The sequence below is a fragment of the Exserohilum turcica genome, assembly GCF_000359705.1.
Source record: "Exserohilum turcica Et28A unplaced genomic scaffold SETTUscaffold_8, whole genome shotgun sequence".
Lineage (NCBI taxonomy): Eukaryota > Fungi > Ascomycota > Dothideomycetes > Pleosporales > Pleosporaceae > Exserohilum > Exserohilum turcicum.
The window spans coordinates 55,602-80,824 of NW_007360299.1; the positions used below are offsets into that span (position 1 = coordinate 55,602).

Below are 25,223 nucleotides of genomic sequence, written 5' to 3' on the forward strand. Positions count from 1 at the left end.
TCTCTCCTCTCTCTCTCTCTCTCTCTCTCTCTCTCTCTCTCTCTCTCTCTCTCTCTCTTCTTCCCTCTTTCTCTCGACCCATCTTCCCTTTCCCTTTCCCTTTCCCATTCTCTTTACACATCATACCGATCCGAGCTATGATGCACAGGCGTGTAGGTAAAATAATCAAACGTGGCCATCTTCTCCGTGCCATTCATATCCGACGCCGCGACGCCTACAAAAGCGCCTGTAAAACTGCCGTGGCTGTGTCGAGAAAAGCGCGGAAATGTCAGCAATACGTTTCTAGCGCGTTTCTCTCATCCGCATACACATGAGCAGCAGTTCGCTTGCTATGGCGTGATAAGAAGCAGACAAGACGAGGAAAGGGGAAACTCACGCTTGATGTCCTCCACACTCATCACTCAGAATCGATGCGTCGTACACGGGCCCGATATCCTTGAGCTCCGTGTCGCTCTCAAGCGCGTACTTGAATTGCAGCGCCGCGCCGCGTATGCTGAGTGCAAGCCGGACTTTGCCCTCCTGCGGTATCTGCACTGGGTCCGGAAACGGCATTTTGAGATTGCCGTCGGGCCACGAGGCCTCGGAGCTCATGAGTAGTAGTTCGCGCTGGCCGTCGGAATGCGCTGTGACGGCCAGGTAGAAGAAGTTGAAGCGGCAGTAGTACGCGGTGAGGCCGGCAAAGGTGCGTTCGTCGTCCGGACGGAAGTTTACGACTGTCTCGGCGTCGTAGGAGAAATGCGTCTGGCGGCGTGCGACGAGCGCTTGCTCAAACCACGAGCCGATGGACTCGCGTCCTGTGAGCTCCAGCCCGCTTTTGCTGAAGCGAAAAATGCGTTCGGGCTCGGGTGTCCGCAGCCATTGGAAGTCCTTGTGCAGCGTGTCGGTGCTGGTGAAGTCGTAGTGCTGGGGGGCCCAGTATGCCGTGTCGTCGCGCTCTGCTGGGAGATCGACGTACAGAGATGGGATAGGTCCGTTCTTGACGTATAGCCAGTCGTCCTTGTCCCAGTATGCTTCTTGGATGGCTGTCTCGCGCCCAAGAACACAGCGCCGTGCCTGTGTAGTCGGGCGGCCGGTCAAGTGAACCACGTACGTCCTGCCGTCTGGCGTGTCGACGATATCGCCATGGCCTGCTCGTTGCAGAGCCGCCAGCGGCGCATCTTTGGACGTAATGATGAATTTCTGCGGATGCAGCTCATACGGGCCCCAGATATCGCGCGAGCGAGCAAACGTACACGCATGTCCGTATGCGGTGCCTCCCTCGGCCGTCAAAAGATAGTACCAGCCATTCCGCTTGCACAAGTGGGGGCCCTCGACGAGCCCGAGATCTGAGCCGGGGAAGATTGTTTTCCAGGGGCCGACGAGCTTCTCCGTCTTTTCGTCCCATTGCTGCATCCTGATGCCCTTTGCATAGTTAGCGTCAGGCAGCCATAACTATGAGCTACTAACAGTAAAGTACCGCGGCCGCCGCCGATGGTCCTGCAGCATATTCACAAACCACTTCTTCCCATCGTCATCATGAAACAGCGATGGGTCGAATCCCGACGAGTTGACGTAAATGGGATCCGACCAGGGCCCTTCAATCTTATCGGCATGAACAATATAATTTGGGTTGTCCTTGAATGAGCCATCCTTGCGCTTGACATCGGTATAAACGAGCCAGAACTTGTTGCCGTCGTGGGTCAGACAGGGGGCCCAGACACCTTTTTGCATGCGTTATGACAATGGCCGGTTAGACAGGGGGAGTGTGTGGTTAAAAGACATACCGCAGCTATCTGGATCGCCACGCATATCCAACTGGCTCTTTCGTGTTAATGGGCGTGTGACGAGGTCCCAGTTGGCCAAGTCCTTGGAGTGATGGATCTGCACGCCTGGAAACCATTCGAATGTCGATGTGGCAATGTAGTACTAGAAAAGTCTGTTTAGTATATTTGGTCCTGGAGATATTGATTCGATGGTTCCATTTCACTCATGCTGCTGCTGTAGAGAGGCGGAGGAATTGGTATCGCAACTTACTGCCTCAGATTAGCTCAGCTCAGTTAATCCACTACCTCTCGAGCACGAACAACAACAAGAACAAGAACAAGAACGAAGGAAAACTCTCAAACATACCATCATCTCCCACCCTCAGGACCGAAGGATCCGCATTGAAACCCGGTAAAATCGGATTCCGAACCAACGGCATGATTCTGTGCGTTCTCCGCTTTCTTCTCTTCTCTTCTTTTCCAATTTCTCCAATTCTTCTCTTTCAATTCAACAGCAACTCAAATTCAAAATCCCGTTCCGCGCACGTAATCTTGTATTTCGTTCCAAGCAAGCAAGCAAACACACACGCATGCATGTGGCCAGTAAGTACTATTATATATAAGAGGGACCCAGTTTTTGAATTTAACCGGCTCGCCCCCGCCCCCGCGCCAGCACCATGAAGTAAGTCGTCAGTAGCGGTAGTCGTCTTTTGCCGGCGGCCTGATGTGCGGAACACTTTTTTAGCCCAACCCCAAGTCACCAGAAAAGAAGAGAAAAAAAAAGAGAACAGGACTAATGATAGTTGACACTAATGCCAAGTAAGTATGGGTAATTACTAACGGCAATTGATTACACAGACTCACAGACTCACACTGTTCTTTTTTTTTTTTACCCCCGACTTGGCATTACCTTACAATACCTTACCTTACTTACCTAGATACTGATCTCAATTATCTTGGCGCTAAGTACAGTAAGTACAACAACACGCGCAAGACAATTACTATGAAAAGAAAAACTCCAATTCGCCAATGCGCATCTACACCTGATAAGCTGCATGATGATACTACTGCAACACGACTACTCATTTACCATTCCTAATGCCATTACCACGGGCAATCGTAAAACGAGAGTAAAAGAAGTGTTGTATACACACAAGCTCGTCCTGCAATGCACATGCACCGGAGTACCGGATAACGGTTTGGGAGAACGAGGGGCGAAGCTAGAGCTAGTGCTAAAGTGTGTGTGTGTGTGTGTATTCTTTTCATCATCCGAACAGCAAAGACCACGACGGAATCTGACTGAACATTTTACGAAATCTGGCTGATACAACGGAATCCGACCAACGACATGCTTTTTATGATTATTCACCTAAAAAATCGCATCATGGAACCCATGCAAAGACAGACAGACAGACAGACAGAGACTGGGTATCTTGGTGAATTGAAGAAGCTGCTGCATGCGAGTGAGATGGGGGGGGGCATTTTCCAAGCTCAACTCAACATGTTTGCTTCGTTTCATGTTGTACGTAGGGTCGGGGGCTCGGATCACATCCTTTCGGTAGAGCAGGGCTTCCAGCCGCTACAAAAGACGAAAAAAAATATACAGGTAGCTATTTAGGCCTGAACGCCTGATATTCCTTCATTGCCTTCTCCCACGCCCTCGGATTCCTGGTGGGCGGCAGATGTGTTGTTGGATGTCTGGTCGTTGGAGGATACAACGATACCCGCTGGCGGAGCAAACATTTCTCCTTCATCAGTATCCAGTTGCATCAGGAATGTCTCCCAGATCTCAATAAGCTAGCATAACGTCAGCAGGAATCAAGCTGTAGGCAATGACTACTCACCTCCTTTTGTGCCTCAACAGCACTCTCCAGGAATGTCTCGACGCCTGATTTAAAGTCCTCGACCTTTTCTCTCTCAAAACGCTCCAGCTCACTGCGCATCAGTCGGCCCATGTCGTCAAAGAGTAACCTCGCCTGATGCACCTTGCGTTCGGCATCGGCAACGTCTGCACTGAGTTGGTTGAGGCGATCTTGCTGGGAGCGGCCTTGTCTCAGAAGCTTATCCTGAGTCGCCTTTCGCTTCTGCAGTTCTTGTTCGGCAGAATGCCATGAGTGGTAGGCCTTTTGTCGCTGTTGGAATGCAGTCTTCACAGATCCTATGAGGCGAATGTACTCATCAATGACAATGCCCATGGTGAGAACATCCTGCTGCGCTTGGCGTTCATAGAGTTCACGGATGCGGATTTGTATGTCGGACAGGCTGTCGAGGGGGCCAGACAGGGCAGGCGACAACTCAACTGCAGACAGCGAGTGCAGGGAAGCCGAAAAATCGCCACAGGCTTCAGCCAGGCCTTTTCGCTGCGAGACTACCGTGTCGGTTGCCTTGAGAAGTGCCTTGAGCTGTGCTTCGAGCGCATCGAGGTAGATTCTGCGGTCGTGGAACCACTAGCATTGTCAGTATATCATGCACATGTACGAATTGAAGACGTACATCGTCGTGCTCGACAAACTTGCCGCTGCTGCTGCCAAGCATGGAGCCAAACATGCCCTTGTTCTCGCCCAGGCCCGGATCTTTGCGCTCCTTGTTCTTGATGTCCATGTTGAAAGCCTCGCTCTCGAGGAACAGCTTCAGGTCGCCGTCATGCTGCAGCACCGGGTGGGCGGCTGACTTGTTGAGCATGCGCTCGAGGGCGGCGCGGCGAGACTCGACAAAGTCGGCATCGAAGCGGCCCACGGCCTGCTTCTCCGGGGGCGGGGGGATAATGACACCGGGATTGTTGTTGTGCAGCTGGTTGTACAGCCAGAGAAAGTCGCGGTAGCGGCGCGAGACGGTAAACTCGGGGTTGCGGTAGCCCTTGGACGTCGTCTTGGTCGTGACCGAGTACTCGGTGTGGGAGCTCGTCAGGTCGCCCACCTTGTGGGGGTCGCCGACCGAGATGGAGAACGAGGGCTTCGCGGCCTGCTCGACGCTGACGCTGGGCTGTGTCTGGCGCTGGGGGGCGGGGTGCGAGGGCGCCTGGACGGGGGGCGGTATGCGGGCGCCTTGCGAGGAGCGCAGCTGGTCGTCGTCGTTGTCGTCGAGGTCGACCGAGTCCATCATGCCACGCAGCGAGGGCGTCGAGGCGGCCCCTGGCGCGCGGCTGGTGCGCGCAGCGGCCTCCTTCTGGGGCGGGGCGGGGGGAGCAGCGACGGCGGGCTCGGGGCCTGAGTCTGGTGTTGAGGCTCCCAGCGGGCCCAGAGGATCCTCGACGGCCTCGAGCTTGGTCGACTGCACGCCGTGAGGACGCCGCCTCGGGCCGCGGCCAGCAGGCGAGCGCGGTGCAGACGAAGCCGAAGGGGCGGCAGCATCGGCGGCGAGCGTCGCGGCGGGTGCAGGCGAGTCTGTTTCGCGGCCTTCGTCGTGCCCAAGTTGCTTGGAAGCACCGAGCCCAGGGCTCGACTGCGAGGGCACATCTGGCAGCGGGTCAGTCTGGCGCCGTGTCGGGGGAGGCGGGGGAGGAGATACCGCCCCACGGCGAGCTTTCGGCGTCGCCCAGATCCATTGGGAGGTGTGCGTGGCGATGCGGTGGCGGCGATGGTGTTGGAGCGAGGGAGCGTGGGAGCGAGTGGCCGTGGTGGGACAATGTGATGTCGCATCCGTCGCCGGCTATGACATATTACTTCGCTAGTCGCAAACGGGCTCCTCTGCGGCATGCACATGCGACCACTCTCGATTCTACCCTCCAAATACATGCCACGTCTATCCAATGTCTATAGTAACCCTCACAAACTAGCCCGGTCCAGGCTCACCTTGCCGTGCTCACACGTATAGCAAATCTTGCCGTCCATGGACCCCAGCCGCATCGTCCCCATTATCAGCCCCATGCGCTTCCCTAGGTTCACCACCCAGCTCTCCACAAACACGGTCGATCCCAGCGGTGCCGGCCTCAAATACGTGCAGTTGACTTTTACGCCCGTCAGCAGTCTTCTCGCACATGTGCGCACGGCAAAGGGCCAAGCCGAGGACCCTGATATACCACGTGCATGCCGCATATCAGAAGTAGCAAAACTTACTACTCGACTGTTAGCAACACATCCTCTCTCTTCGCTCACTGCAGAACCTACCGATTCCGTGAAACATGCCCAGCATCCCAGAAGCCTTCTTTCATACACGGCGAAACCGTCAGCGACGTCACGCGGTCAAACACCATGGCCACGGCACCCCCGTGCATGTTGCTCAGGACGTTGCACATTTCCTGCGGGACCACGAAGCTGAAGACGGTGCGCGCATTATGCGGGTGTTCCTTTGACGGTTCATACGTGACGGATTCCAGCTTGAGGATCTTGTAGAGGATGGCGTCATGGCACTATGGCACTGGGTATTAGAGACATAATTAATACAAACACATGGGGCTTTTTTAAAAGCAAGTATGACGTGCGTTGTATTCGTGTGTAGCCGCTACTTTAAACTATAAACACACAAAGGGGGGGTTGAGCGTCAGCAAAGCCGTGATGAAGGGTTGGACAGGACGTATTATAACCAACCCAATGAGCAACCTTGTCGTATGCCGGCGCAGACAGGTCGCCTACCATGCTCAGCACTCGCTTTTTGATTGCGTCTGCCATGTTGGAATATCGAGAAAGTTGGAGAGATTTATTGTAACTGCGAAAGATAGGGACAAGTAATAGTCTGGACAACGTGTATATGACGGGAGAATAGCCCCTAGCATAGGATAAGCATTTATACGTATATAGATAGTGTAGATGGGAATGGGCCAAAAAAGGGACCTCGGCATATCCATCCCACGCTTTCATTTTGGCGCTAAACCCCGTCGAGTCGAAACATTCGAAATTCCCAATTTCTAATTCCACACTTGCCCATGTCCTAATTGCATGCGCGCAAAACAACGATAAACCGCACGACGCCTTTATTTCCCGCAGCGATTCCTGCTCTGAGATTGCTCTCTCCGACAAACCACGCCATGGACGCCTCACTTCTCCTCCGCCAAATCCTGCGCATGCCCCCCGCGCATCGCACCGCCCTCCTCCAGCCCATGATGCGCCCTCAGCCACGGTCTTTGTGCTCACTCCAGCAAGCCTCGTTCTCGCGCCACCTCTCCATCCCGCGCATCATTCAGCCCAGCTTCTGGGCGTCCATGATCCCCAAGCCCCTGCGCCCCAGCACCACCGACCCAGCGAGTCCGCCCCGCGCCCCAAAGGACTGGAACCCTGCTACGCCCTACATCATCCTCGGCCTGCTGGTCGGCAGCCAGGCCATCCAGATTCTGTGGCTGAAGCAGGAGCGCGGACATGAGATGCGGAGGGCCGAGGCAAAGATTGGTATCTTGAGGGAAGTCATTGAGCGGGTGCAGAGGGGTGAGAAGGTTGATGTTGAGGGCGTCTTGGGGACGGGGGATGCGGTTCAAGAGGGGGAATGGAAGAAGGGTGAGTTTTTTCTTCTGTTTACTGTTCAATGTGTTGCTTTATATGGCCAGATGTGAAGGAGATAGTTAATGCATGACTAACACGAATGTAGTGCTGAAAGACATCCAAGATGAAGAAGCGCTGTTTCAGAGCAAAAAGAAGAGAAGGGCGATGAGGGAAAAGGCGCTCAGGGAACAAGAAGAAGCGGCAGCAGCGAGTGATGCAGGAGAAAGTGCGGATAGAGCAAAGGCAAAGGCGAAGATGGAGGTGGAGAGTTTGGGTGGAGTCAAATTCTACTGAGCCAGTTCAGGAAAATGAACCAAGAGTTGGCTGAGGAAAAGAGAAGGAAAACATGAATCAATGGGTATACCGACCGCAACTCCGGCAATATGCATGTGGCTCTGGCGATATGCATGTGGGGATCCAGCCCACTTACTCCAGCAAAAGAGATGCCCAGCAAAACCCATATACGACTTGACCCGGATGAACACCAAACAAGAAAGAAGCAGAAGAAGAACAAAGACACAAAAGACCAGAGAAATCAAATCGACCCCGAAACAGACACATGGCACCTCACTCATCCTCGTCCTCATCCTCCTCCTCAAGCACCAAGTTCCTAGCAGCCCTCAGTTTCCGCCCTCGCTTCTGATTGCCCGCGTTATTCGAGAACTTGGTGAATCCCCTCGCCTCAGGATTATCACACAGCAGCGCGAGCGTAATACCGCCCCTAACCGCATCATCAACCGCGGCCTTCTTCTGCTGCAACACCATACAGATGCGCGCGAGGCGGCGCTCCACGCTATTCTCACTCACATCCACAAGCCGGCCACGCACAACCTTCTTGTGGTATATGACGGGCTTGGTCCAGCCGCGCTCGTGCACCGCGAGCGCGGCATCGAACACATGGTGCGCCGCGGCTTCGAGATCGAGTGGATCGAAAACGGCTTCTTGCTCGAAGCGCGCGCGGTGGATCGATGAGGGACCGTCGGTTATCTGCGAAATGTCGATCATGGACGTGTAGATGCGACGCACCCAGTATCGGCCTGTAACAAATCAGCTTCTTTTAACGTGGAAAGAGAGAGGGAACGGGAGAGGGAGAGCGAGTACTTACGTCCGTGGGCCCTGACGCGCGCGATATCCGCGGCTTGAGACTTGGGTGGGAAGCGTCTGCGTCGCCGGTGCTGTCGTGCTTGCGGGCCCGTGGCAAAGTGGTGCGTGTATGCTGGGTACAGCGGCGTTGGGGCGTTGGGGTCAGGTGGGAAAATGCCTTCTTGCGTGAGGGGATGGTATGTGAGTTCCGTCAGCATGGAATCGTCCATGTTGGCGTTGATATTGCCGTTTCCGTTTCCGTTTCCATTGCCATTCGTGTACGGCGCCGGCGCAGCAAGAAGCGGAGGACCCATGGGAGGCATAGGAGGCATGGGAGCCTGCATATGCGGAAAGAAAGACGGAGCAGATCCTGGTGCCAATGCTGGATTCAACGCTGCAATCGGTCCTGGCGCTGACACGGGACGAGGAACTGACGCTGGTGCAGAAGAAGCAATTCGATGCTTGTCCTTGCGTTCGAAGCCGAACTTGTACATGACTTTTTCGTAATGGGAATCTTTGTCCTGTGGCGCCATGGTTTGGAGGTTGGGGAAGGGCTTGTTGGGCGCGAGGATGTTGATGAGACGTTGTTCTTCTGCGGTGTTTGCAGTGTTGTCTTCGTTGTTGTCGTCGTCTTCGCCATCTTCGTATTCGTAGTGTTCGTCGCCATCCTCATCTTCGTCTTCGTCTTCGTCTTCTTCGTCTTCCTCACCCTCTTCAGCACTATGATGAGACGCCTGCGTCCCATGCTCGCTTCCATGCTCTTCCTCTTCCTCATGCTCTCCTTCCTCCTCGTCCTCGTCCTCTTCTTCTTCTTCTTCTTCTTCCTCGTCCTCGTCCTCCTTCTCCTCCTCATCCTCAGCCCACTGTGCCAAACCCCCACCCCCCGCATCCGCATCCAGATCGCGGAAGAACGAATCCATGCCACCAAGTCCCATGCCGAAAAAAGGATCAAATAGCGACTCGTCGAGGCCAGCGTACCCCGTGAAGTCGAAGAACGGGTCGAATTCTGTTGGGGGAGATGTGGCGTTGTTGTTGTTGTTGTTGTTGCTGTTGGCGTTGGCAGGATGGGTGTTCGGGTTATCGTCGCTGTCGTTGTTGTGGTGGTTGTCGTTGACATGTCCAGCATGTCCAGCATGCCCACTGCCACTCCCCAGCACCCCAAAGTCCGCACCAAAAGGATTATTCCATCCACCCAGCTCTTCTTCTCCGTCTCCTTCTCCCAGCCCCAACCCCAATCCCAGCCCCGGACTCAGCATTCTCTCAAACGGACTTCCCAGACCGACCGGCGGACTAGGAGGCTGTGGAGGCGAGTTCCCAGTACCAGCACGACCAGCATGACCGGCACCAGCGGTAGGAGACGAAAACGATGCCATTGTTGTCGTCGTCGTTGTTGTTGTTGTTGTCGTTACGTTGGAACCGAGATAGAAGCACAGGACAGCGGTACCAGACCAAACCTACTCAAGAGAAAGTCGAAAACGAGGAGTAAGAAAGCGACGAATCCAGCGTCAATTGGAAAAGCAAAGAAGTATAAGAAATCAAGATGCTGATGTTGATCTCGAATCAATTGTGTATGAGATGTGTAAAAAGACGATCCAGCGTCCAGCGTCTGTCCAGCGTCCAGAGAAGAAGAAGTGCCCAGCATCTGTCCAGCAAAAGAAGAAGAAGAAGAAAGAAGTAGATACAAAAACCGACGACACGGACGAACCAAAGGAACCCAAGACAGAGAGAGAGAGAGGCCGAGTTTTTATACAAGGTCCCAGCGACTAGGCAAGAACAAGGAACTAATCAAGCAGACAATACTAGAATAGTAGCAATTCATAGTGACAATACCTTTTCATGCCAAGATAGTTACGGATCCACAGATCCACAGATCCACTCACTCACTTACTCCAACGTAGCGCGCTTTTCTAATTCATCTTCATCTTATTCATCTTTCATCACGAGGTTACTTTGCTATTGTCTGAATTAAGCAAGAATACAAGATTCATGCGTTAATCAAGAGTGAGGTGAAGTGAAGTGGAGAATAAAGTGGAGGCAATGATATTGTTTTGAGCGTTGAAGTGAAGTGAAGTGAACAGACGTAAGTGAACAGACGTAAGTGGAGCAAGTGAAGAGTGAGAAGTCGAGTCGAGTCGGGTCGAAGTGAAGCGCGAGAAGCAGTGAAGAGCAAGTGAAGAGCAAGTGAAGAGCAAGTGAAGAGCAAGTGAAGAGCAAGTGAAGAGCAAGGCCAAGCGCGAGAAGTGGAGTCGAGGATTAGAATAGAATAGAACAGAATAGCTAGCTAATATATCGATAGCCCTATATGCATTTTCATATTGCATACATACATAGTATTGTACATGATACATTATACATACATTGTCAAGTAAACCAGTGAATCACCATGTAATCACTGCGCAATAGTGGCTAAGAGTGAGCGAGCAAGAGTAGCCAAGTACATCCATGAATCAGTAAACAAGACTGACTTAAGCGCGCGATAATCGGCGGCGCGTCAAGCAAAGCAAAGCAAAGCAAGGACGAGAAGAAAAAAAACGTTTTATTGTGGCTCAAGTGGCGGCGAGAAGGGATGGGGAAATTTACTTGTGTTTAGTTTTTGTTTGACGAAGATGGGATGAGATGAGATGAGATGAGATAGACAGACGGATAGACAGATGGATATATGGATAGGAGAGAGACAGCCCGGATAGGAAGAGACAGATAGAAGAGACACTGCATTGCTGCGCTCACGAATACACATGCACATATACATACATACACATACATACATACAGCAGTAGGTTTTACACACACACACACACACACACACACGAAGCATCAAGGACAGCCACATCAAGAACCCGACAATGCAGAGAGATGAAGAAGATGAAAATAAAGAAGAAGAAGCAGAAAACTGCAAACATTACGCCAGACGAGGTTTGCTTGTCTACAGAGAGCCATTTGTGAGTATATGTAAAAAAAACAAATACAAAAAAACAGATACAGCTTAGATAAACAAGAGAACCCCTAACAAGGCAAAAAAAACAAAAAAAAATAAAACACTACATGCATGGTAGGCTCGTAATACACATTACGCGTCTTTGGACGACCGAATCTACAAGTCATCTGCGGCATGGAAAAGGCGGTTGTTGCTGTTCGAGGAGGGGGAGGAAGGGGAGGAGGAGGGCCAGCGCAGTTGGTATATATAGAGAGCATGTGTGTGTGTGTGTGCGCCCGTCCCAAAAGTACAAGTAGAGAGAGAGAAAAAAACGAACTGCTCCAAACAATTCGGCAGCTCAAAACCCTTCACAAGCGTTTATATACCAACAATCCAAAAGCCCGATGAGGAAATTTGACACAATCATCAGAGATAAAAACATGACGTGGTAGGGCCCGCGCTTAGCGAAAAGAGGCAAAAAAAAAAACAAAGTGGTATAAAACAGGGGAAGAGGGTTTTTCCCCACCCATCCAAGGCATGATATATGATGGACAACGAGGGAAAGAAAAAAAAGAAATATTGCAGCTTAGTTGGACGCTAAACGCAATGTCCAGGAGCCCAAGTCTACAAGTAGACGAAAAAGAAAAAAAGTCTGCCATGCCAAATTAATCCAGTTAAGGGGCAGACGCGGTGGCGGGGGAGGGAGCCTTCTTAGGCTTGGAGTCTTGCATCTCCGTGACGCTGTGAGCATCATCGTCCAAGTCCATATTGCTCCTCCATTTTGAGAGGGTGTCATTCAAACCAGACTTTTCGCCGTTGGATGTGCGTTCAAAGTCGAAGCGTTCACTCAATCGGTACGCCTTGTTGGTTGTTTCCCAGTGGCTTCGGAGGGCGTCCAGTTCAGACGCGAGATTGTCGAGAGCCATCGAGTTACGGGTAGCAGCAGAGTCTGGGCGGGGAATAGCTTCGGGGGTGCTGGAGCCGTCGTTGTGGCTATACAGTGACTCGCCTGAGGCTACACTGTCGTGTCCACGGTGGTGTGCATGCTCAGAACGAGCGCTGTCACCCGGAACATGTGACTGACGACGGTAGTTGTCGACTGATGTTTCAAACTGATCTAGGAACAGTTGCACTCGGCTTTCGGCTTCGCGTGCACGCTCCTCGACTTGGGCATGTTGGCGGCGGAGCGCCTCAAGGTCAGTCTGGAGCTGAGTGACCTGGTTCTCCGCTTGCTTGGTGGCAGCAGCCGCCGTCTCAGCGTCAGCACGGGCAGAGGCTAGTTCCTTCTGTAGTTGAGAAAGCTGGCCCTCGAAGCGAGCAACAGTAGCCTTCATAGCCTCCTGCGTCTTTGATAGTTCCGAGCGAAGCTGAGTGCGTTCCGTCTCCCACTCTGGGTTTTCGGCATTGCGTGCTTCTTGCCTCTTCAGGGACAGCTCTTCTTCAAGCTTGTGGTTCACGCTCTTATAGCGATCAAGCTCCTGCTTCATTTTGGTGAGCATCTTCTCAGTACCCCGGAGGTATTTGACAGCGGCTTGGTGGTCGTTGTGCAGCGCCTGCAGCTTCTCCTCCCACTCCTTGCTGACCTCGTGCTCACGCTCTTCGAATACAACACGTAGCTCTTCGTGTGCCTTGTTCATGGCATCGACTTGCTGCTCGAGCTCCCGGACGCGGTTCAGCTCCGGAGTACCAAACCTGGAGCTGGGGCTATCCATGACCTTTGAGCGGCGCGCGTCTACAGGATTGACACCCCTTTCATCGAGAAGGTTACGCAGTGTTTTGAGCTGTACTTCGAATGCATTGCTCTCGAGGCGCAGACGCTCGTGCTGTTGGTGCAGCTCGCTCTTTTCAACTTCGGAAAGCTGCGCATCTCGCATAGCCTGCTGTAGCTGTTTGCGGATGGTAAGTCCCTCACGGCTAGACTGCTCTTGATACGCCTCCAAACCGGCAATGCGTTCCTCTGCTCGGCGAAGCTTTTCTGAGGCCTGATCGGCGGCCATCTGGTTCTTGCGTGCCATGGAGCTCGCAACTTCGAGTTGCTGTTGTAGCACAGCGACGCGCTCGTCCGTGTTTGCTCCGTCTTGTTCGGATCGCTCCGTCATGCTTTGCAGACCTGAAAAGACCGCTTCCCGATGAATGCGTGCCTCCTCTGCGTGACTCTCGGCCAGCTCCTCGGCGTCGCGAAGCTTTTGCGTAATCGTCTCCAGCTCTGTCATGCGGGCTTCGTGCTCACTGCGCAACTGGCTAAGCTTCTGGCGGAGCGAGTCACTCTGCTCTCGCTCCTCGCTGAGCTTCTTCTCGAGCAATGTCGTCTTTTCTGTAGACGCAACAACGGCATCGCGTAGCGATTGGATAATGGCGGTCTGAGCCTTGAATTCCTCAGAGGTCTTGGCGAATTTGGCGCTCAGTTCCTGCTTGTCAATGGCCAAGAGCTTCGCCGACGACTCGGCCTCTGCGGCGCTCGTAGAAACGTCTCTCGCTACTCGCTCCGCTTCATGAAGCTCTGCACGCAGGCGCTCCGATTCGGCAGTAGCCTTTTGTCGTGTCGAATCCAGCTCATTCACGCGTTTCTGCGCAGCTTCCGCAGTCTCCTCTGCCAGCTGTTTCGCCCTTATTTCGGCCTCGACTTGGCGTGACAATTGCTCGACCTTGGTCGTGAGTTCGGCCTGGGCAGCTATGGCGGCGGCCAGTCGGCGATTGGTGTCATGGAGGCGGTCAGCGTCAGGCGTGTCCACGTTTCGAGGCCCGTCAGGCTGCGGCGTCCCGCGCTGGCTACCGCCTCCGTGAGCGGCCAATTTGGTCTTGGCGTATATGGCTTCGCTGACGGCTGCGTCTCGCTGTCTTTCCACTTCGGCAATCCTCTTTGCTGCGTCCTCGGCCTGAGACCTGATGGACGCCTGCACCCGCTCCATCTCCGTCTTCATTTTGAAAAGCGCTTCCAGCAGTGGTTTGTCCTCATCGCGAAAGGAATCGGTCGATCGCTCGTCAAAGACGGGGCTCGTCGAAGCACCAGCGTTGTAGCCCGCCCTGCGCGCCAGGGCCAGTTCCGAAGCGTACCATGCATTGCTGCTCTTGAGATGCTCGAGTTCTCGAACCAGCTCGGCGTTGCGCTGGTCAGTCACGGGGGAAGCCTGTTTGGCACTGTCGGTGCGCACATGCTCAGCCTCCCTGCTTGGGCCGCGGTACTGCTGCTGTGACTCGACCGACTGTCGTATGGAGCTGTCTATGCTCTCTTGAGAAGGCTGCTGGTTATGGGATCTTGCCGTGTTTCGCGAAACCGAGCTGGCGGATCGCGTCGTGTCAATCGACTCCTTGGGCGTCCGACGGCCCCCAGCCTCGGGTGTTTTCCGTCCCATTTCGGTCGCGAGTGGACTGTCGCGTGTTGGTTGCGACACGTTTTCCCTGTTCACAGCGGATGCAGCACCGGTATCGACAGGGGGGCCATAGCTACGCTCGTTCTTGGTGGGAGTTCTACTCCTGGATTTGGCACTGTTCTCCCGTGGCTGTGGCGGTTGCTGCTGCGGTGGCGGGCCTGGTGGCGACTGAACAGCTGCGCGTGGCAGCCGCGATGCTCCGGACAAGGCTCCGTTGGTCATGTTGTCTGAAGATCTTGAAAGTTGCGAGGTCATTGGGCTTTCGCGTACTGGAGGCGATCCGACTTTAGGGGCCATGTTGCTTTTTTCACCACCACTCATTTTACGCTGCGTGGTGGGCGGAGGCGCACTCTCGTTGGGCGGGTACCGGATCTTGGATGTGTCGAGGATATAGCTGAGACTGAGCTCGTTCCTGTCGCTGGCAGACGAACTAGGCTCGCCAGCAAGAACGACAATGTGCTTCCCAAACGCAGTCATACTGTGTCCAGATCGAGCCGAAGGGGAATGGCCCATGTTTTGAAACATGTACCAGCGGCGAGAAGAAATGCGAAAGGCGGCCAGGTCACCGAGATCGAGTCCTTCTTGCGTGCGTCCGCCAAAGATGTACATTGTGTCGTTGACGAGGGCGGCTGAATGACCCTCACGGGCAACGGGAATGTAACCAATACAGTCAAGCTCAGTCCAAAGATTGGTGCGCGGGTCATATGTCCAGACATCGTTGAACCACGTAATACCGTCTGTGCCACCAAACCTGATACCAGTCAGCAGACAGAAATGCGGGCGTGCAGCCAGCGCGACACGTACAGATAGAGTTTGTCGTTCCAAGTAACGACGGAGTGGTTGGTGCGGGCCTGTGGCGATTTGTTTTGGGGAGACACCTGCTCTTTTGTGTTTGGCAGCAGCACTTCCCAGCGGCTTGCCGACGACTGCAGCGAGTTGAGGTCAAAGGCGACCAGGTCGTTGAAGAAGAAGCCCTCGACCTGGCCTCCGAAGATGTAAATCTTGGAGCCCAAGATGTTGAGCGTGTGTCCATAGCGGCCAGTGGGACGTGGACCTTGGGGCAGTGCGCGCGACCAGTGTTTCGTTGCTAGAGCCTGTCAGTGGGAGCCAAGAGCTGTCAAGGGGGGGGGGGGGTGGACATGCAGGTGTTGAGGAGATAGAGGGTATCGTCGAGGTCGTCGTTGTCAGCCAATTTTGTGTCTCCGCCGAATACAATAAACGCGTTGCCAACCAGCAGACTAGCATGCCCGACACGCGGGCCGGGGCCATCGCCCGTCGTGGCAATGGGATAGCACGTCATGCTGCCGTTGCCCATTTCGGTCAGCCACAGGTCGCCCTTGACCGTCGCGCCGCCGACGAGTCCTCCCATGAGATAGATGGTGCCATCTTTCGAGGCCGTGGAATTGATGGCTGCGCCGTACCGCGGAAACGGATTGCCCGATGTGAAGTTGAGGCGCCGCGACGACCAGGGGTAGGGCGAGTCGACGGCGTTGGAGACGGACCTGGCATTCGTATTCTGCAAGGGGTCAGCACACATGGAGGCAGAGGGGGAGAGGGCAGGGCAGGGCAGGGCAGGGCGCACCTGGGGGTTTGCGTCTGTCTTTTCGCGCAGAGCCTTAGGCTCGGGCGCTTGCGCACTTAGAGCATTCTGGAGAGAGCTCAGGGAATTATTGGCGCTGCCGCCAGGGGTCGACGTCTGGGCTGGGGGGCCGCCGCGCGACTTTTCAGCGTCGCGGATGTTGTTTGCTCCATTCGACGTCGAGGGCTGGTGGCCGGGGCCATGTGACGACGAGATGTCTCTTGTGGCTGGGGGGAGCGCGTTGGCGGGCTGTTGTGGCGCTTGTTGTTGTTGCTGCTGCTGCTTGTTCTTCTTGCCGAAGAGAAAGGACATGGCGTCGGGAGTGCTGCTCGAGCGGAGTTGCAATGGCAGCTGGGGCCTATCGCGCAGGCATTCGGGTTGCGATGGGGGCGGGCGTGGTGGTGGTGGATGGGCTGGGGTCGGGGGAATGGAAGCGGCGCGGCGGTGGTCGTGGTCGTGGTCGTGCGAGAGTCGTGGATGGCCGTCGTCGTGTCGTGGATGGAGTGCCGGTCGTGGGTGCTAAACGTGTCTCTCTCTCCCTGCCTGCTGCTGCTACTAGTACCAAGCGGAGTGACGGACGGGGGGGCGCGCGCCTGTCACAGTGGCGTGGGGGGTAGCGGGAACAATGTACAGAGGGAGAGAAGACCAGAGGGCGTTGGGGAGGAGAGTGGTGGGATGGGACAGGTTGGGGTGGACGGTGCCGGGCCAGGGCCTTGGGTGCTCTGGGGGCTTTGGGTGCTTTGGGTGCTTTGGGATGGTTTGATTTGGTTTGATTTGATTTGGCTTGACTCGGGCCAGGGCAGGGCAGCGCAGCGCAGCACAGCAGGGCAAAGCACAGCTCTCTCAACGGACAAGGGAAACGCGACTTGACGGCCTCCCATGTCTGGCGGCGGCGTGCCAGCAACGGTCGGCGGCTTGGGCGTGGTTGGCGGGGGCGCATTGTGCCCCCGGCGCCCCTGAGAAGTGGCCGCGACGATCAGCGCCCGCCGACGAGGCCGCGCATTGGCTGTGTCGCCGCGTTCCTGGTGCGTACCTGTGCCTGCAGCGTGCAATCTGTATGTATGCGCACTCGCGCCCCTCCATGCAGTACAGGTACAGTGCACATGACAGGCCCTTCTTTTGGGGCGTCTGCTGGTAATACTGCTGCCCGCCCACGGCATACATACACACACACACGGCGGATGAGACGAACCGAAATGCCATGCCGTGGCTCACGAGGATTGCAATGCGCGGGCCGAGTCTGCCGTTGCTTCTGCATGCGTGTGTGTGTGTGTGCCTGTATGCGTGTGCGTGTCTCTTTTGCCCGTCTCGCCCACCGCGCTCATGTGTCTCTTTGCCTCGCTCCCGGTGTGCCCGATATGGATTGATGCGGTATACATGTGCCTGTGTGCCAGAGGCTGTCTCGCTGGGCCGCTCACCGCCATGCCTGTTTGGGCCTAGCGTGACAGCAACCTCGACCTGGGCTGGTCCAACGTCGACGTGCAGTTATCGCGACATGGCGCATGCGAGCACCTGACCCCGGCTCCTACCTCACTCGCCTCGTACATATATACACAAACACCATACACATACGCTCTCTCTCTCTCTCTCTCTCTTCTCCTTCCCTCCCTCCGCCACCAGCGTGCCCCCCGCGCTCTGTGCGCCCACCACGCCTCCCGCTATGGGCGCCGCCAACTCCGTCACTGCTCGCCGTAGCTCATGATGCGAACTGCCACCCATCCCAACCCGCTTGCCCTGCACGCCCCCGCCACTGCTGCCACTGCTGCCACTGCCACTGCTACTGCTGCTGCTGCCCTCGAAGCCCCCGCCATGAACGGCTCTGCCTCCGCCTCTGCCTCCGCCTCCGCCTCGCATCTGCAGCTGCCGCCCTCGGACCCGCCCTCGCTCGCCCTGCGCCCCAACACGGCCGTCGCCGCCAATGCCTCGACTGCCCCCGACCCAGACGAGCCTGCACAACCCCAGCGCCCGGCCTCCTCGGGCCCCCAGACTGCCCGCCCTGGCTACGCGCGCGCAAAGAGCGACTTTGGCCCTCGCCATGGCCCCATCCCCCCCGACGCCGCCGACGACGACAGCGTCGACGGCCACTTCAAGATCCGCCACGGCTGGGACGACCAATTGAACTCGGAGGAGTACAGCAACCTGCTCACCTCCAACTTCTTCATGTACTACACGGACAAGAAGCACGAGACGGGCGGCCACCCCAAGAACGAGCATGGCGCCTTTCCCGTCCAAGAGTGGCGCATGCGAGACCGCCTCAAGACCGTCTCGGCCGTCCTCGCCCTCTGCCTCAACATCGGCGTCGACCCGCCCGACGTCATCAAGACGAATCCCTGCGCAAAGGAAGAGTGCTGGATCGACCCCACCGTCACGTCGCAGACGCCCGGCCACACCCCCATGAACCAGATTGGCAAGGCCCTGCAGACGCAGTACGAGCAGCTGAGCATGCGCACCCGCTACAAGCTGCTGCTCGACCCCACGACCGAGGAGACGCGCAAGTACACTTCGACGCTGCGCCGCAATGCCCGCAACGAGCGCGTCCTGTTCCACTACAACGGCCACGGCGTGCCCAAGCCCACGTCGTCGGGCGAGATCTGGGTCTTTAATAGAAACTACACACAGTACATTCCCCTGTCGCTTTACGACCTGCAGTCCTGGATCGGCGCCCCCAGCCTCTTTGTCTATGACTGCTCCGACGCCGGCCTCATCATCACCAACTTCAATCGCTTCGCTGAAAAACACCAGGCCGAGTTTGAAGAGGCCCGCCGACGAGACCCCAGCGTCGAGCACGTCGACTTTGGCGACTGCATCCATCTGGCCGCATGCAGGGAAAAGGAGTCGCTTCCTACCAACCCAGAGCTGCCTGCTGATGTTTTTACTTCGTGTCTAACCGATCCCATCACCATGGCCGTGCGCTTCTTCATCTTGCAAAACCCTCTTCCCAGCAAAGTCAGCCTCCGCGATGCTCACAACATTCCAGGCAAGGTCTCTGAGCGTAGAACGCCCATTGGCGAGTTGAACTGGATCTTCACAGCCATTACTGACACAATTGCATGGAACTCGCTTTCCAAGCCCTTGTTCAAGAAGCTGTTCCGCCAAGACTTGATGGTCGCAGCCCTCTTCCGCAACTATCTGCTCGCACAGCGCATCATGCGTGCCTACCACTGCCATCCCGTGTCGCATCCTGAGATTCCCCAGACACACAACCACCCGCTCTGGCGCAGCTGGGATCTTGCGGTTGAGCTCATCTTGGCCCAGCTGCCTGATCTCCAGGCAGAGGCGAGCGGCGAGCGCGAGTACAACTACAAGCACTCTGACTTTTTCTCAGAGCAGCTGACTGCCTTTGAGGTGTACCTGACCCAAGGCGCCGTCGAGCAAAAGGTTCCCGAACAGCTTCCTATAGTGCTGCAAGTGTTGCTTAGCCAGGTTCACCGACTGCGTGCACTGATTCTGCTCTCGAGCTTCTTAGACCATGGCCCTTGGGCTGTCAATCTTGCCCTCAGCATTGGCATTTTCCCCTATGTGCTCAAACTACTGCAATCACAGGCAAACGAGCTCAAGCCCGTCATGGTCTTCATCTGGGCTCGCATTCTTGCTGTCGATCAATCGTGCCAAGCCGACCTCCTCAAAGACAATGGCTATCAGTATTTTATCAGCATATTCAATCCAAATTCGGGTACATTGACAAGCAATTTCTTCGCGCTCTTCATTGGCTAAGTCAAGCAGGTATTCCAATCCAAAACGCCAGCGAGCACCGCGCCATGTGCGCCTTTATCATTTCCATGTTCTGCAAGGACTACAACCAAGGACAGCGCGCCTCGCTCAACACAGAGCTGGTGGAGAGCTGCCTGGACCACCTCAAAGATATGCAGAACCCGCTGCTGAGACAGTGGTCGTGTCTGTGCCTGAGTAAGCTCTGGGTCAACTACGAAGAAGCCAAATGGGTCGGCATACGCTGCATGGCGCACGAACGCCTGTGCGAGCTTGTCGTAGACCCCGTCGCCGAAGTCCGTGCTGCCATGCTGCATGCGTTGGCCTCGTTCCTGGGTATCCGTGACGTTACGCCCCAGGTGGCTAACATTGAAGAGTCGATTGCTTCCATGATTCTCGTCATGACAATGGACGGCAACAGCATGGTGCGCAAGGAATTGCTCATCTTCTTCTCGACATTTGTTGCTCGCTACAAGAGCCGCTTTGTCGTCGCCGCGTTCGAACAGCTTTCGGAAGAGAACACAGACTCGAAGCAATCAGATGACAAGGCTGGTGAAGGACACGGAAAGAACCGGAACGGAGGCGCAGGCAGTGTCTCCGAGTCGTCGTCCTGCTCGCAAAATACCATATACGCTGCGATATGGAAGGAGCTGCTGGTCATGTCGGTTGATCCGTACCCCGAAATCGCCCGAGATGCTGGAATTGTCGTCGACTACATTCTGATGGCGTTGATGGAGTCGTCCCTTTCCAAGTTTGTACAAACGCAGCTGGATGAAACCCTTCAGCACGTGCCGGCACCTCGTCCAATGCGTCGCGCAGCAGAGGAAGGCCCTGCCCCTCAAAAAGCCTCCAATCCCCCAACCCCCACAAAAGACTCTACATATCTGTCTCTGTTTGGTGGCATCAGAAAGTCTACAAGCGTGGGTGCTTCGCTCAAGAACCTCTGGACTGGCCAAGATTCAGCAAGCCGCAGACAGAGCATGGTGGGAAGAGCAGGTGGGGAGGGTTCTCAGATGCCTGCTCTATCCCGACCTCAGACACCAGAAAAGTATCATGTCGAGGAGCAACCCACGTCTCGGGGGTTCAAGAACCGTGACTTGTCTGAAAAGCCGGAAATACCACTGAAGAGCGTCTTTTTCGAATGGTCTGTGGAATACTTTAGAGAGCCGCAGATGAAACCTACAGAAGCCGATGAGCCCGGAAGTACAGACTACAATGGCAGGCTGTGGCGCAGGAACCGTAACGACAAGATCATTGCTGAGACCCAGCCGCTAAAAGACATTGCTGTTACCAATCGTTGGGATGTGCCTCGCGGTTATGTGGATAACCTCAGCCAACCGGCAAAGATGTGTTTCCACCAGTTCGAGGATCATCTCGTCGTGACGGATACGCGTGACACAGTCAACATCTTTGACTATTCCAAGTCTGTCAATCGCATCAATAGCTTCTCAAACGGAAACCCGCCTGAGTCAAGAATCACAGACGTGCGCTTCATCAATGAAGACGACCAGGCACTGTTGATGACTGGGTCTTCGGATGGTGTCATCAAAATTTTCCGTAACTACGACCGCAAAGGAGAGACGGAATTGGTTACCGGGTTCCGTGCCCTGACAGATCTGGTTTCAAGCAACAAGAATGCCGGACTCGTCTTTGACTGGCAGCAAGGCAGGGGCTTAATCCTAGTCGCTGGTGATGTCAAGGTCATTCGGGTATGGAATGCCGGAACTGAAGTATGCACGAATGTGAGTTGTATCCTTGATCGACTAATCTTACTGTGACTAACCCAGGCAGGATCTCCCGGCGCGGTCCGGTTCTTGCATTACATCCTTGACGTCGGATCAGGTAGAGGGCGATGTGTTTGTCGCTGGCTTCGGGGACGGCGCCATACGTGTGTACGATCAGCGCCAAAAGCCAGCTACTGCCATGGTCAAGGTTTGGAAAGAGCACAAGCAGTGGATCACCAATGTCCACCTACAGCGTGGCGGACAGCGCGAGCTTGTCAGTGGCTGTCGCGGTGGTGAGGTGAAGCTATGGGATATCCGTTGGGATCGGAGTGTGAAGACGATCCAGGCAACTTCCGACACTCTGAGGACACTGAGCGTCCATGAACATGCTCCGGTATTTGCTACGTAAGTGTCTATTTACATCCCAAAACAACTTGCATACTGACTCTCTCAGTGGCACGCAGCGACACCGGGTCAAAATCTTCAACCTCAACAACGGCCAAGCTGTATCCCACCTTGAGCCTTATTCTGGTTTCCTTCGGGACCGTTCTTCGCCTATATCAGTCACTGCTTTCCATCCCCATCGCTTAATGATTGCCGCTGCAGCAGCACACGACACGCACGTCAATATTTTCTCATGCCACGAGCCCAAGAACTCGACGGTCAAAACCGTCAAACTCTGGGAGGGAGGTGCTACAGCGTCAAGTCGGTCGTCAATTCACGGGTAATTAATGTTTTCATTGTACTTTTGTGCCTGACATACGGGAAGCGATTACGACATGTACAACATGGCAGGGCACAGCTTTGAGCATTGGAGCAAGCGGGTTGCATTGTTTTACGGCGTGCTGCAGGGCTCCTTGAAGACGCATATTTTTATTATACCCAGCCAAAGTAATCAGTAGTTCGGTGTGAATGGATGCATTTCTTTGCAGCATGGCGTGAGCAAACAAGGCAACTTGGCTATGACGCCGCGGGGATGGCGGGGGCTGTGATTCATCCAGTCTGCCCCACTATCGAATTCCGCCTCGCAATTCCACACCACCCAGCTTTGGAACGCGATCCGTAGTTGAGAGTACCCAACCCAATCGCAATGAGTGACGCAGCACCAGCCGGCGGCGAGGCGCCCTCCAAGAATGCGCTGAAGAAGGCGCAGAAGGAGAAGGAGAAGGTTTGTGCTGCGGCCGTTGGTTGAAACGACTCACTAACATTGCGCAGGCAGAGAAGAAGGCTGCGGCCAAAGCCCGTGAGCTCGCTGAGCGCTCCAAGAAGGAAGCCGATGACGCGGCCGACGTATCTGCCGACTCGTATGGCGAGCTCCCTCTGATCGGATCCAAGGACTTCAAGCCCACGGGAACCCCACGCACTGACTTCACCGAGATTGCCAACAATGAGGACAAGGAGGTCACATTCCGGTGCTGGGTGGAAAATGCAAGAGTTCAGTCTGCTAAGCTTGCATTCTTGAACCTGCGCCAAAGCCTCAACACGGTGCAGGCTGTGGTTGCGGCCAGCGACAAGCTCAGCAAGCAAATGGTCAAGTTCTGTGGTAACGTCAGCACCGAGAGCACGCTGGTGGTCACAGGACTGGTCAAGCGCGTCAAGGAGCCCATCAAGAGCGCAACCATTACCGACTTTGAGATTCACATTCAGAAGCTGTTCGTCGAGGCCAGCGCCGAGATTCCGCTGCCGCTCCAAGTGTCCGATGCTGAGCGGCCCATGCCCAGCGACGCGGCGACAGAGGAGGGCGAGAAGGAGGGCGAGGGCGACGAGCGCCCGCTTGTCAGCTTGAACACCAGGTTGAACAACCGGACGCTTGATCTCAGAGCCAAGATCAACCAGTCTATTTTCGTCATCAAGAGCGGCGTGTGTGCCTTGTTCCAGGAGTTTCTGTCCAAGAAGGGCTTCATGCTGGTCCACACACCAAAGATTCTGTACGTGGTACTAATACTCTATTTCTACTCGCACTGACATGAATCCAGTGGAGCTGCTTCCGAAGGAGGCGCCAACGTCTTTGAGCTCAAGTACTTTGGCCGACCCGCCTACCTAGCCCAGTCTCCGCAGTTCTACAAGCAGATGCTGATAGCCTCGCGCTTCCAAAAAGTCATGGAAATCGGGCCCGTATTCCGCGCCGAGAACTCCAACACGGCCCGCCACCTGACCGAGTTCACCGGCCTGGATCTGGAAATGGAGTTTCAGGAAAACTACCACGAGGTCATGAGCGTCCTCGAGGATCTCATGCTCTTCATCTTCACCGAGCTCAACTCGCGCTACGCCAAGGAGACGGAGCTGGTCCGCGGCGTCTACCACGTCGAGCCATTCAAGCTGCCGGAATCGGGAAAAGTACCCAGAATCCCGTTCCAGGAGGGAATCAAGATGCTGCGTGAAGCGGGTGAGGAGCTTGGTGACTATGACGACCTGACGTGAGTTTTCATCTATCCTACACACACACACACACACACACACACACACACATCCCTTCTCTAACACTTCTGCCGCAGAACACCCCAAGAAAAACACCTGGGCCGCCTCGTCCTGGAAAAATACGGCACAGACTTCTACACGCTCGACCAATTCCCACTCGCCATCCGCCCGGCCTACACGATGCCATCGCCCGCAGACCCCGCCCTATCAAACTCATACGACATGTTTATGCGCGGCCAGGAAATCTGCTCTGGCGCCCAGCGCATCCACTCGTCTGCTCTGCTCGCCGACCAGATGCGCAAGCACGATCCCCCAATCGACCCCGCGGGCCCCGGCACAAAGGACTACGTCGATTGCTTCAAGTATGGATGTCCCCCCCATGCTGGTGGCGGCTTTGGCCTCGAACGTATCGTCCAGTTTTGGCTCGGCCTCCCCAATATTCGCATGTGTAGCTTGTTTCCCAGGGATCCGCAGAGAGTCGTGCCGTAGATATGGATGTAGGGGGGGGGGTATACTTGTGCGGGATTGGGGGGTATGCTCTCACTGCACTGCACTGCACTACAAGATGTGTGTATTGTGTATGTGTATGTGCATGTGCATGTATGGGGGGGGGAAAGAGAGAGCGAGAGTTTTGTAGAACTAGACAAGCGAAGACAAGAATTCATTAAAAAAAATACTCATATCCATCGCATAAAGACACACACACACACACACACAACTGCGCCTGAGGAAACCAATATTAATCTTATTAATGGTATTGAGTGTGTGCAGAATTCTTGCAAGTTATTTGATTTTCTTTTCTTTTCTTTTCTTTTCTTTTCTTTTCTTTTCTTTTCTTTTCTTTTCTTTTCTTTCTTTTCTCTCTCTCTTTCTTTTTCTTAAATAATAAAAAATGGGGAAAGGAGAGAGAGAGAGGGAGAGAGAGAGAGAGGGAGAGACAAAGAGAGAGAGGGAGAGCCAGGAAATTCATGCATTAGGCCTCGACTAGTAGCAAACAAATGCACCGCTACAAAAGTTTTTTTTTCTAGAGAAAAAGTAAAAGAAAAGGGAAAAAAGGAAAGGAAGATTTGATATTCCATTTCCCTCCCTCCCTCCCCCCTCCCATCTCTTTTATTTCAATGCATGTATTGTGTACTAACAATCGCATAACTATATATCTTTCGTTCCTTGAACAGAGGTTCGTTTGAAACAAATTTGCCCTTTTTTGCCTTTCGCAACTTTTGCTTTTTTTTCTTTTGCTTCCCCCCCCCCCCCCCCCCCCCCCCCCCCCCCC

The 25,223-nt window shown here is 54.8% G+C and overlaps 6 protein-coding genes across 6 annotated transcripts; 3 read left to right on the forward strand and 3 right to left on the reverse strand.

Moving 5' to 3' along the window:
• Positions 1-113: 113 nt before the first annotated feature.
• On the reverse strand, positions 114-5,286 carry SETTUDRAFT_174015 (glycoside hydrolase family 43 protein; the record flags this gene model as incomplete). The annotated part of the gene is made up of 7 exons (XM_008032563.1): positions 114-243; positions 377-1,401; positions 1,825-1,905; positions 3,399-3,539; positions 3,587-4,189; positions 4,236-5,197; positions 5,250-5,286. 7 exons carry the CDS (start codon positions 5,284-5,286, stop codon positions 114-116), a joined length of 2,979 nt encoding a protein of 992 aa, XP_008030754.1.
• A 491-nt stretch (positions 5,287-5,777) lies between these two features.
• SETTUDRAFT_23616 (uncharacterized protein) lies at positions 5,778-6,349 on the reverse strand (the record flags this gene model as incomplete). Its single annotated transcript, XM_008032400.1, has 3 exons — positions 5,778-5,796; positions 5,849-6,090; positions 6,269-6,349. 3 exons carry the CDS (start codon positions 6,347-6,349, stop codon positions 5,778-5,780), a joined length of 342 nt encoding a protein of 113 aa, XP_008030591.1.
• Positions 6,350-6,705: 356 nt separating this feature from the next.
• SETTUDRAFT_35091 (uncharacterized protein) lies at positions 6,706-7,447 on the forward strand (the record flags this gene model as incomplete). Its single annotated transcript, XM_008032459.1, has 2 exons — positions 6,706-7,168; positions 7,260-7,447. The coding sequence occupies 2 exons, from the start codon at positions 6,706-6,708 to the stop codon at positions 7,445-7,447; spliced, it is 651 nt and encodes a 216-aa protein (XP_008030650.1).
• Positions 7,448-11,824: 4,377 nt separating this feature from the next.
• SETTUDRAFT_157190 (uncharacterized protein) lies at positions 11,825-16,412 on the reverse strand (the record flags this gene model as incomplete). The annotated part of the gene is made up of 4 exons (XM_008032564.1): positions 11,825-15,272; positions 15,326-15,608; positions 15,665-16,037; positions 16,104-16,412. The coding sequence occupies 4 exons, from the start codon at positions 16,410-16,412 to the stop codon at positions 11,825-11,827; spliced, it is 4,413 nt and encodes a 1,470-aa protein (XP_008030755.1).
• Positions 16,413-17,909: 1,497 nt separating this feature from the next.
• On the forward strand, positions 17,910-22,399 carry SETTUDRAFT_142562 (uncharacterized protein; the record flags this gene model as incomplete). Its single annotated transcript, XM_008032565.1, has 4 exons — positions 17,910-19,773; positions 19,821-21,550; positions 21,600-21,937; positions 21,987-22,399. The coding sequence occupies 4 exons, from the start codon at positions 17,910-17,912 to the stop codon at positions 22,258-22,260; spliced, it is 4,206 nt and encodes a 1,401-aa protein (XP_008030756.1). The 3' UTR covers positions 22,261-22,399.
• A 168-nt stretch (positions 22,400-22,567) lies between these two features.
• SETTUDRAFT_165767 (uncharacterized protein) lies at positions 22,568-24,610 on the forward strand. Its single transcript, XM_008032566.1, has 4 exons — positions 22,568-22,700; positions 22,748-23,460; positions 23,509-23,949; positions 24,028-24,610. The coding sequence occupies exons 1-4, from the start codon at positions 22,623-22,625 to the stop codon at positions 24,437-24,439; spliced, it is 1,644 nt and encodes a 547-aa protein (XP_008030757.1). The 5' UTR covers positions 22,568-22,622; the 3' UTR covers positions 24,440-24,610.
• The last annotated feature ends 613 nt before the right edge of the window (positions 24,611-25,223 follow it).